At 39.3% G+C, this 12,638-nt stretch overlaps 1 protein-coding gene across 1 annotated transcript; it reads left to right on the top strand.

Annotated features, from left to right (window-relative positions):
* The first annotated feature begins 12,043 nt into the window (after positions 1-12,043).
* On the top strand, positions 12,044-12,418 carry LOC107779164 (B-box domain protein 30-like). Its single transcript, XM_016599525.1, has one exon. It carries the CDS (start codon positions 12,044-12,046, stop codon positions 12,416-12,418), a length of 375 nt encoding a protein of 124 aa, XP_016455011.1.
* The last annotated feature ends 220 nt before the right edge of the window (positions 12,419-12,638 follow it).

Here is a 12,638-nt window from a genome sequence, read left to right on the forward strand (position 1 = left end):
TAAAATAACTAAAAATAATAACTTGAGCAGTAAATGGGGAGACAGGGTTGTAATACTTAAAATGACCGGCTAGGTCGTTACATTCACCCCCGATAGAAGAACTGACCGCGACCGAAATAACAGGTCGTTGCAGGACAAAGAGGTATTGGATTACCGGGATTCCACTTATCCTAGACTGTCAGAGTATAATTTCTATGTTAGCGTAGTGGAGCTGGTATTGGCAATGAGAAACATCAAGAAAGCACGGTTTCCGAGGCCGATGAGATCCGATCCCGGCTAGAGGCATCCTAATTTATGGTGCAAATATCACGGGACTCGTGGCCACCAAACTAAGGACTGCCGATATCTGCACGAGGTAGAAACACTGTTAAAGAACGACCATCTCAGGGAATTCTTAAGCGACCGGGCCAAGAACAATTACGGTCTCAACCAAGACAACATAGAACCCTCGAAGATAGGGAAGATCCTCCTAGACTATCTATCAACATGATTTTCATGGGTAACGAGATTAACGATATGACTTTCACGGCAGCCAAGAAGACAAAGGTATCAGTGACTCATAGGAAGAGACTTCGGGAGGTCGCCGAAGACGATATCACTTTCACGGAAGAAGATGCAGATGGACTTCTTCTACTATACAATGATGCCCTCGTAATTTCTCTTAACGTTCTAGATTTCAAAATTAAACGTATTTTGGTTGACCCAAAAAGTTCAGCCAACATCATTCAATGGAGGGTACTGGAGCAAGCCAAACTTACCGGAAGCATAATTCCGACAATAAATCTCCTCACTGGGTTCAACTTAGTGAGTGTGACAACCCGGGGCGAGATCTTGCTGCCCATGAATGCCGACGGGGTCACGAATACCACCTTATTTGAAGTTGTGGATAGCGACATGGGCTACAACATAATTCTTGGCAGACCATGGTTACATGAGTTGAAAGTCGTGCTATCAACATATCACCAATTGCTGAAATTCTCGACTCCAGAGTGAATCAAAAAAATAAAAGGAGATCAACCGACAGCAAGAGCAAAATAACTCGAACAAGTGGCTTTGTTCGAGAAATTCCTGGAGAGAAAATGTCACTTGGGGACAAGACTGAACCCCAAACTCAGGACAGGATTTATTAATTTCCTTAAAATTAACGTTGATTGTTTCGCATGGTCACATACAGATATGATAGGTATTCTACTAGAGGTGGTCATGCACAAACTAAGCCTGGACCCATGCGTCCCACTGATAAGGAAGAAGAAGCGCCCAGTAGCCGAGGTCAGAAATAGATTTGTCAAAGAAGTGGTAACTCGTTTACTTGACATCAGTTCAATCCGGGCGGTATTACCTCCTGGCTAACTAATGTAGTCGTAGTTCCAAAAAATAAAATTCATATGTGCATAGATTATAAAGACTTGAATAAGGCGTACCCGAAAGACTCGTTCCCGCTGCCGAACATCGATCAAATGATTGATGCCACAGCCGGGCATGAGTTAATGAGTTTCCTCGATGTCTACTCCGGGTACAATCAAATTAAGATTAACTCGGAGGATCGAGAAAAAACTTTGTCCATAACAAATTTCAGCACATATTGTTATAATGTGATGCCCTTCGGGCTTAAAAATGCCGGAGCCACTTATCAGAGGATTGTGAATAAAATGTTCGAAAACAAAATATGTAAAACAATGGAAGTATACATAGATGATATGCTGGTCAAGTCTTTGAATTTAGGTGACCATTTAAAACACCTCCAAGAAACCTTCGATATCCTAAGGAAGCACAATATGAAGCTCAATCCCAAGAAATGCGCGTTCCGAGTTAACTCCGGCAAATTCTTGGGTTTCCTGGTGTCACAAAGAGGGATCGAAGTCAATCCCGATAAGATCAAAGCCATAGAGGACATCCTAGATCAGCTAACAAGTGTGAAAGAAGTCCAAAGGCTAACTAGAAGATTCGTCGCTCTAAGCAGGTTCATTTCTCGGTCTTTGAAAATTTGTCATCATTTTTTCTCTCTTTTGAAAAAGAAGAACAACTTCGAATGGACTCCAGAATGCCAACATGCCTTAAAAGACATAAAATGTTTTCTATCAAGCCCTCCGCTACTATCAAAACCGTAAGAAGGCGAACAGTTGCTGGTATACTTAGTGGTCTCGGAGGTAGTAGTAAGTGTCGTTCTAGTCCGGGAGGATGAAGGTACGCAATCTATTGTCTATTATGTTAGCAAAATTTTGTCGGGAGCGTAAACTCGTTATCCGCACCTTCAAAAACTGGCCTTAGCTCTTGTAGTCGCCTCTCGAAAGCTTAGGCCTTATTTTCAGTACCACCCAATAGTCATTGTGACAATTCTTTCCCTGCGGAATGTGCTTCACAAACCTGAGTTTTCAAGTCGGCTGGCCAAATGGGCAGTTAAAATTAGAAAATTTGATATTGAGCATAAGCCCAGGACTGTAATCAAATCACAATTTTTGGCCGACTTCGTGGCCCATTTCAGTCTTGGGCTACTACCTTTGGTCTCAAAAGAAGTGGTGATGGTGTCGGAAACGACATCAGGAGTTTTGACCTTATTCCCGGATGGAGCTTCCATTGTGAAAGGGTCCGGGCTCGGGGTGGTCTTAATCACGCACTCGGGAGAAACCCTTAGGCAAGCCCTAAAAATTATTCCCTTGACTAACAATGAAGCCGAGTATAAAGCATTAATTGCAGGACTCGAATTGGGCCGGGGACTTGGTTCCGAGGTCATAGAAATGAAATGTGATTCGCAACTGGTGGTAAACTAAGTTTATGGCATCTTTGACACAAAGGAGGAACACATGCAACAATATGTGATTAAGGTTTAAACTTTTCTCACATGGTTCAGGGAGTGGTCGATCACCCATATCCCGAGAGAAGAAAATGTAGAAGTAGATGCATTGGCTAATTTTGGGTCGTACACAGAGATGAAGGGATCAGATTCTGGTACTGCCGTGCAGCTCATGCATTCGGTATTAGATGTGGACGGCTATTGTGAAGTAAATACAACCAACCTAGTCTGGGACTGAAGGAATGAGTTTATCGATTACCTTAAACATGACAAGCTGGCCGAGGACCCGAAGGCATCCCGGGCACTCTGCACAAAAGCAGCTCGCTACGGATGGAATATGACACGAAGGCATTCATTCAGAAATGCGACAAGTGTCAACGCCATGCGCTGTTGGTTCATCAACCGTCAGAACTATTGCATTCGGTACTGTCCCCATGGCCATTCATAAAATGGGGGATAGATATAGTTGGGTCGCTGCCACCGGGTCCTGGGAAGGTAAGATTTCTTTTAATTTTGACTGATTACTTCACTAAATGGGTTGAGGCAGGTCCCTACCAAAAGATCGGTGAACATGAAATAGTTGATTTCCAGTGGGAAAATATAATTTGTCTGTTCAGAATATCGAAGGAGATTGCCTGCGACAATAGACCATAATTCATAGGCTCCAAGGTTACAAAATTTCTTGAAGACCCGAAAATTAAAAGAGTCACATCTTTACCATACCACCCGAGTGAAAATGGGTAGGTAGAGTCAACCAATAAGGTGATCATTCAAAACCTCAAAAAGGTTGGAAGAAGACAAAGGCAAGTGGCCCGAAGAGTTACCGGGAGTACTTTGGGCATACCGAACAATGGCCAAGTCAAGCACGGGAGAGACACCCTTCTCTCTTGTATACGGTGAGAAGCTCTAATCCCGATGGAAGTAGGAGAACCTAATTTGCGGTACTTCCAGGCGGACGAAAAAGCAAATAATGAGGCATTTCTGGTCAAACTAGAGCTGCTTGGCGAATGCAGGGACTTGCCGTATATAAGAATGGTGGCTCAGAAATAAAGGATGGAAAGATACTATAACTGGAGGGTCAATCTCCATTTTTTTAAAGTGGGAGACTTGGTTTTGAGAAAAGTGACTCAGAATACCCGGGAGCTCAATGCAGGAAAGCTAGGTCTGACGTAGGAAGACCCCTATCGGGTTTCAACTGTCACCGGAAAAGGGTTATACGAACTAGAGAACAAGACAGAATCAAATTTCCAAGCAACTGGAATGTGACTCACCTCAAAAGGTATTGCTACTGATGGATCCTGCTTATACTGAAAGTATGTGCTGCACTCATTTTCCGTTCGCCCAATTTTTGTCCCAAATTGGTTTTTTCTAGAAAGGTTTTCAACTTGGCAGCAACGGAAAGCATACTACGAAAGAAGCATCGTCAGCAAAGTTAAGACCTTTAAATGACAAGGCACTGAAATAACAAGCCACTAGGGGATGGTTAGATAATCTTTGGCTAGATGGTAAAGTTCTTAACGAGAAACGAAGCTTTCCATCAAATCAAATATTATCCAACCGTTCATAAGTGTTTTTCCTCAAAGGAGCAAGACTTCCAATGCTCCAGTTCTCATTCTTCGCATTCGAACACTGGGGGAAATAATATGAGAATACGGCAACTTGATTGCCACGAGAACCGGGACTACGAGACCTGGGAATAATAATGTCTCATCGGTACTAGGGACTACTCAGCTAGCCCCGTAGAAATAAGTTGTACAAATTAGCCACATATATTGACAAATTCTTTTCTTTCAGCAAATGAATGCTTATGCACTTTTGAAGATAGAAGGAATAAAATGAAGTTCTTTTATTTTTATCTTGTTTCTTGTCCACATGATGAATTGATTTTATCATTTGAAACTTAACTAAAAACATCAAATGCTAGTGCTAGAATGAATAGCAGACGTCCTCTTCAAGAGCACCGTATACATAAGAGGGCCCTCTCTTCTGAAACCCTTATAGTAAAGGGTTGGTTCTGGAAGAGTTTATGCCCGGAACCCAAAGAAAATACACCTAAAGCCTTACTTAATTCGACACAAAAGGAATGAACTTTGCGCAATACTTAAACAAAAGATCCTTATTATTTATTAAACATGCCAAGCGGTATGAATACAAAGATACAAAAGAAGACAACAAAAGAAAAGTAAGCAAAAAGGCTAAACTTCGTCGCCACCGGAACTCGGAGGAAGAGAGGCATCTACACCCTTCGGGAGAGGTAGGAGGATCCGCCGTCGGGATAGGATCTTGACCATCATCATCATTCTCTTCAAGTTCCTCCTCGGTTCCCGAAAACTCAAAACCGGGACTAGAAGAGTCAGTTGCATCAGGCTGAGCTGGGAGGCATTCTCGAGCAGTTAACTCCAGCATTCGGGCCTTGGCAATCTCATCATCGATATCAATAACGCCCTCTTTGGCCTCTTCCAAGGTTTTCCTCCTCATATGATACATATAGTATGTTTTTTCAATAATGAGGGAATCCCCTTGGTGCTGAAAATTTGCTTTAAGCCTATAAACCTCGGTCAAAAGGTCATCCTGCTCGGATCTCATAGCACTAAGGCTAAGATCAAGATCACAGATTATGGTTATGTGAACCTTATTTTAATCCATGATCTTCTTATACCTATCCTCCATCTAGGCCCGCTTCTCCTCGGAAACAGTAGCCTCTTCAGATTTGGAGTTCAAAGCTGCCTCTAAATTATTTGCACGTTCGATGGAGGCAGACTCGTGCTCGGTAGTAGCAAGAGAAGTATCTTCAGATTCATCCCACTTAGCCTTTGCATCATAAAGTTGTGCATGCAACTGAGTGGCTTCTTGGCTGTGAGTCATCACATCCTGCTCAATCTATTGCAATTGGGCCTCATGCTCTACCGCTTCAGCAGCCTTCGCTTCTAATACCGGGAGGCGCATGACGAGTTGGTTCATCTCGGCCAATAGTTGATCCCGCTCTGACATAAGTCCTTCTTTGTCAAGGATCAATCTTTGAAGGCCCTCAGAAGCGAGGAAGTTGGCCTATAAAATAAATATCGAAGTCAGAAACCATGTTGTAACAAACGAATAGAAATAAGTAGTAAAAAGAACAAGTACAATACCGCTTCTGTATTGTGCATAGTGTTATTTTACATACACTTCCCTAAAAGAGAGTGTATTTTCTTCTTATCTTTCTCTAAAGCCAGCAACTTCAGGTAATTGGCGAGCTCCACTGGTCTGGACAACAGATGACACTCCTTTAAAATCGAGAGAGAGATACTACTCCTCCCTTGGGGATCTGCAGGAGCGGGTGAATAGTTGTGACCTAAATTCTTGTGGTCGGGGGACTAGCATCCTTCTCTCGGGCATCAGCAGCCAGCGGAAGAGATGTAGAAACTACTGGTGATGAAGGCATGGTCGGTGTGGAGGGAGATGAAGTTGATGGTGTTGTAGGTTGAGAAACAGCTGCGGCAGAGGCAATGATGTTTGTTAGTTTCTCACCACCCGAAAGCAGAAGAGGCCCAGTACTCGACTTCATAGAACCGGAAGTAGCAACTGGGACCGAAAAGGGAGAATTAACATTCTCCACTAAGTCAAATTCTCCCTAGAGTGCTCGGACACAGCCCTCGGTTGGGGTTCTATGCTCCCCACATTGAGCATTTTGTTGAGATGATAAAGATCATTGTCTTCTTTGAAGGGAAGCCTCTTCATCACTGGCTTCCCCATCATCATCAATGACCACAGTGGCTGTAGCTGGCTCAGGTGTGGCCTTCTTTATTTTCTTATTTTTACCCCCGGTTGAGGAATAATGCCACCTTTTTGGTTGCTTGTTTTCTAGCTGGGGACTCCAAGAAGAAGCACCTGCACCGGAAGCAGTCCTGAGGGCACCAGTCCGGGTGAGCCTCATGTAACAACCTCGCAACCTCTGCGGGATCGTCCAAAACATCCTCCTCAGGGCAGAAAACAGAACCCTGTGGAAGACCTGAATTAAATAAAAAGGTAGGATTAGCAGATTTTCTTACGTACAAAGGTGGAACGAAGGAAGAGTTAGTTTACCGTGGTTCTTGGCCCTCTACCCGTACTTGGGGGGAAACTACTTCCACCGGCGGGTCTATGGCATAGTGATATCCAGAATCTTCTGAACCTATCGGTTCAGGCCGTGAACTCTTGGTGGTGTCCACCGAGTAGTTGAGATAACGAAAGAAAAAAGGTTAACAATGCCAAGGGACAATCGTTTTCGAAGAAAGAGGTAGATTTTGAACTTATGTGAACGATTCCAGGATTTGGAGAAAGATGGAGTTGTAGCCGGGATGATGTCCCTGCTAGCAATGACGACAAATCACTCCATCCATCCACGGTCATTGTCGTCATCCATGCTGGTAAGAAAAGCATGGTGGCCACGCTTGCTAAAGTTTATTACTCCCCCACGAAAGATTTTGGGGGAGTAGAGGTTCATTATATGAGCCAAGGTGAGGGGCTCCTTCGTTTCCAAGCACATTTATTGTAGACTATGAACCGTTCGCCACACGGAGGGGCCTACTTATGCCAATCAGACTTGATATCGGTGGCAGAACTCCAAAATCACGAGGTCAAGTCCCCCGCTCAATGAGAATAGGGCCAAAGTGAAAGGGTACATATAAACGTACGTGAAACCCTTCTTAGTGAAGGTTACTCGCTCCACCAGATCGGGAGCAATGATATTTAAGGCATGGCAGTCACAATCCTCCTTCACAGCAGGAATACTGGAAGGACGAATAGAAGAGAGTTATTTATCAACAACCCAAGTTCGAGGGTTTTAAGAAAGGAACTTCTCTTCGAAATCTTTGGCAGTGTTCAGATGTTTAGGTATGATGGTGCTCACCGTAGGAGGATCAACATCAACATCAACTTCTTTATCTTTGCTCCTCTTCGGGCCCTACCGAAGAGAAGACCAGAGTTCTTGGAAGAATTAGTAGAAGAAGCCATAATGATAAAAAGATGGTAGAGATTTTTTAAGAAGATCAAAGAGAGATGAAAGCAAAAGGAAGTTAAGTGCAAAGAAGTTAAGAAAGCTTATGAAGTTGTTAGAAGTGAAAGAAGAAGAATGATGCGTATAAGTAAAAGTCTAGGCGACTAAAATCGTGGCCATGATTATCTCGAAAACCGGCGAAAATATTGCTAAATCGTGGGGTAACACGTGTTCGGAGTATTAAATGCGAAGAGACGTGCGTCTTATCAAATGTCAGAAACTTTTCAGAAGGGTTCAGAAAATGTCCCGCCAATAAAGAAATCTTCACCAACTTTCGGATGACACAAAGTTGTGCCACCGAATAGTAGGGGGACTATTTTTATTGGGTAAAATTGATTTATATTAAATGCTTGAATGATTACATGATACATGTAGCCGGAGAAAGACGGAAGATGAAGCGAGTGGGAGACAAAACCGAGGATAACAACTTCGGTTGGTATCGGGTAGATCCCAAAGGGAACGCAGTCAACGGAGGAGAATGAATGTTTGTCATCGGATGACATTTAATGAAGAATATTTTTCAGTATTAAATGCATAGCCGTTGCAGAGAATTTTGGCATTCATGCCCTGCCGTTACATATTCATCAATGGTCCCATTATTGTCATTTAAGAGCAGCTTGATCCTAGGATCTTGTTCCAAAGGTATATCTATAAATAAGAGCTTCAACAACCATTGTAGAGAGGAGATCTCTGACAAAACTTATGCTATACATTGTTCTCAAGCTAAATAATACTTTATTTTCTGTCTAATATTGTTCTTATCGTTGTCTTCAGAAGCCTTGTTCCTGGAACCAGGCTGTCTGCTATTTACTTCGATTTCAACGCTAAGTCTTACATTTTTATTTAATTTATTTATCATTTTGGGATCAAACGCTTATCTATAAACCACACAACAAATTCAATTGTACCGTTTTACGGGTAAACAATAATATTTCTATTAAAATTTATCCCCTTATAGATTCTAATACGTAGTCGCATTTTGGTAAGGTTATCCCCAACTTGATTCGATCATGATAAATATGTTTAACACCACAATGGACACTGATATGTACTGTATTCTTAGTGAATGAACTAACCAAAAGAGCTTTAAAAGTTGCTACTATTTCATTTATTTAAGGTACTTTCACATATCTCCCTTGAAGTTTTGATTTATAATACATGCCCTCTAAAGTTTCAAATATTGCGCCAACCTACCTTCTTTAAAATTTTGTGTAACATTCAAGCCTTTTATATTTGTGGATAAATTTGATCCTTTTTATGATTTAATTTTTGTTACTTTTGTTTTAGATTTGATCCTTGAGAATTTTGTTTCTTATACTCATCAAATCCGAAATTGCTCATAATGCTATTACAACTTACTATAAGTTACTATTTTACTGTTAAACTTAATAATAAAGATGTTTAAGCGTATAGTTGAAAAAAAATTATACTCCGTAGTGTTTACTCCTCTCTCTCATCTCCTTATCGCGATCTCACTCTCATTCCTCTCTCAAATACCAAATCAAATGTTATGGGTTGTTTTTGGCAGCGATTAATGATTACGATGGAGGATTGATTTAGGATATATTAGTTGTTATCATTTGTAACTCTAGCAACTTCCTTTGGGGATCATTAGTTAGTAATCTCCTCTTTTCATCTCATATGTTTTTTTAGAACACAAACTAAAAATTAACCCCCTCAAGATGGTAGAAGTTTATTAAACTAAATCAGTAACACAGAGTTGTAGTGGGGAACTAAGCCAAAACCCTACAATTCATATCTTCTATTTTCATTTTTTTTACTAGCGTTATTGTACTCTGAAAGATTAATGATGCATTTTGATGTATTACGTAAATTTTCAACATTTTACCATTTAAATAGTAATATATTGAGTTTTTCTTTCTTTTATTGTATTTTACCCATTCGGAATAAGTATATGATTTCTAGAACCTTTACTTTGTCTTAAAAGAAAAATTACTATAGTATCGAGTGAAATGAACATGAATGGATATAAAAGATTTATGTAACCATCCACAATTAATTTAAAATTTAGTGCACGTAAAGGATTGATTTTGCAAACAGTAGCGTAGGCACCTTAATTTCACGAACACCACCACTTCATCGAACTTTTTTTTGTAATCTAATATGTATAAATAATAAATAAAATTAAAATATTGGATATAAATATATAAAATAATACTGTTGTCATTACAGTAATTTATTCATTTGTTTACTTTTTTAAATATTAACATCGCTTACAAAAATGACTGCATAACCTCCAAGCAAACGATCCTCTCTATAACTTCCAAAACCAATGTCTTTTCCAGACCTTTTTTAAAGTAACTGAATAAAAATAGAGGAGCTGATGGTAACCAGATGTTGGTTGTGAAAAGATATTAAAATCATTACGGAAGTATTATTTTCCCAACAAAAGCTGGGTCAAGGAAAATGCCGTCCACAATCCACGTCCAACAACAAAAGCTCATCTTTTACTGGCCTCACAAAACCACAAATTTTATAAACCGCCCACTTGGTTCACTCCAAACCTTGAATTCATAGCCACCTGTGGTTTTGGTCCGACAGCCGTGAGTTAAGTCTGAATTATGATCATCAGACGAAGTAAGAAATTTTTCCAAAAATATTTTAAAAAGAGTAAAAATAATTCTACAACGAAGGGTGTTCAATATATATTAGATATCTCTAAAATCTAATAATTTACATATATATACACTGTAATTTTTTGATGATATAGCCTCGTTCGCGAGCCTCATCAAAATGATTTAACTTGTATACACTCCTACGATATAATTAATCTTATCATTATTAATATATTTTACTTTATTATAACAAGTCAGTTACTTTAATTTATATTATCAAGTTAAGTTTATTTTAGAGAGTGTCATATCTGTTTTTGTAAATTATTTTAATCTGATAAAATAAAAAATTTATTATACACGGTAATTGAACTCATACCACTTCAAGATTTTAGACAGAGTAAGAAAAGCCTATGGAAAGACATGAGTGGAGCCAAATCACTTCTCCAGATGTACTTGTTATGTGGCAATTCCAAGTCTCAACCACAGAATAAGATACTTGTTTCACAAGCCAAAGGTTTTGTAGTTTCAGATTACAGACCTATCAATCTGTCGCCACTCTGCTCCATGCACGTTTGTGTTTTTTTACAAATGGCCCTACTTAATTGAAAAAGAATCAAAATTCAGAGAAAGAGGTGTCAAATCAGTAATTCTTGATCACCAAAAAAAAGAAAGAAAAGATTTTATCATTTCTGTAGATGTAGGGGTAAGGATTTCCATAAACTCAGTAGATGGTGGGGTTCCACTGTTAATGACTTTAATTCTTGGCCATACAATTCTTCTTCTTCTTTCTTTAGTGATCTAAAATTTGACTTGGTAGCCACTCATCAACCAAATATCATGGTTCATAATTTCATATAACATTCTACTTCCCCTACCCCCCCCCCTTCCTGGCAATACCCAAGATCCTCTTTTGAAGTTTCTTGCCTTAATTTTTCTTAAGAGAAACCCGATCATTTTAAGCCAATTTACTTAATTAACCCTTAAGAAATAACATAATTGATTTTATACCATCAACGTATAGTGAAATGGATAAATTCCTCCAAAAAGTGTTTTCTTTAATGGGTTGCAACATATTAATACCGGGTTCAATTGAACCCAGTATTTTTGATGTTGAGTATAAATTTATATATAAAAATCTAATAAAATTGTAATAAATAGTAGCTCCGAACTCATAGCTTTAAAAAAAATAAAGAATTCAATACTAAAAACCCTTATAGGTTGAATCCATAAAGTTTAATCTTGGATCCGCCACTACCTGCATGAATTCGAATTAGTCTGACATCAATGTGAATATCAGATTCGAACGAAAAACAAAAAAAAAAATTGATTTTACAAAATCAGAAAATATGGTAGAATAGTCTGAGTTAACTATAGTATATACTCTTCCTGAAATGAAAACTCTTATATATTTAATTTATTACTTAATTAAGTCTAACAAAATAACCCAAAAAAGAAGGTGCATGAAAAAGTAGTCTAAAATTGTTAAACAATGACCATTTTGTCCTATAGTGGCAATATGGTCTTTCTAACCACATTCCAATTTTCCCCACGAAAATCATGCTTAGAAACAAGATACCCCCTGCATTCACAAACTCCTATAAATGGCCACTCTCAACCACAATTTGTGGCATCTCTATTTTCTTCAAATTACAAGACTTAAAAATGTGTCAAGGAAGAAACGAAGGTGAAGAGGATAGTACACTAAAAACTTATTGCCTGAAAGAGGGAAAGGCAAATATTGGCTCTAAAATTTATTGTGAGCTGTGTAGTTCAGAAGCTTCTGTTTATTGTCAAGCCGACGATGCTTATCTTTGCTGGAAATGCGACAAATGGGTTCATGGGGCTAATTTCTTGGCTCAGAGACATGTAAGGTGCCTTCTTTGCGGTGTTTGCCGGAGCTTGACGCGACGGTTTCTGGTCGGAACTTCGTCGGAGGTGATTTTGCCTACGGTTTTTACTTTGGGACAGAGAAGTAGAAGGAGAGATGCTGATTCTGAATCAACTGACTCCAGAAAAGAGCCTTTCTTGTTTCTTTGATGTGTTAAGTTTTTTTTTCCATGGTTCCAATTATTCCAAATGAATAGCTAGCAAAGAACTTCGGACTACTACATGATATATGCATCAAGTTGCTTTTCTTCTCTTTTGCTTTAATTTCGGTCTTGGATTAATTCTAGAGTAATGTAAATTCATGATTGTATAATATTAGCGGTTAATTTAATGGATAATAATTCAACTCATCGCACTAAAGTTACTAAAT

Source organism: Nicotiana tabacum, chromosome 2 (genome assembly GCF_000715075.1).
Source record: "Nicotiana tabacum cultivar K326 chromosome 2, ASM71507v2, whole genome shotgun sequence".
Lineage (NCBI taxonomy): Eukaryota > Viridiplantae > Streptophyta > Magnoliopsida > Solanales > Solanaceae > Nicotiana > Nicotiana tabacum.

Coding starts and splice junctions, on each gene's coding strand:
- LOC107779164 (XM_016599525.1), top strand. CDS start 12,044: ATGTGTCAAGGAAGAAACGAAGGTGAAGAGGATAGTACACTAAAAACT.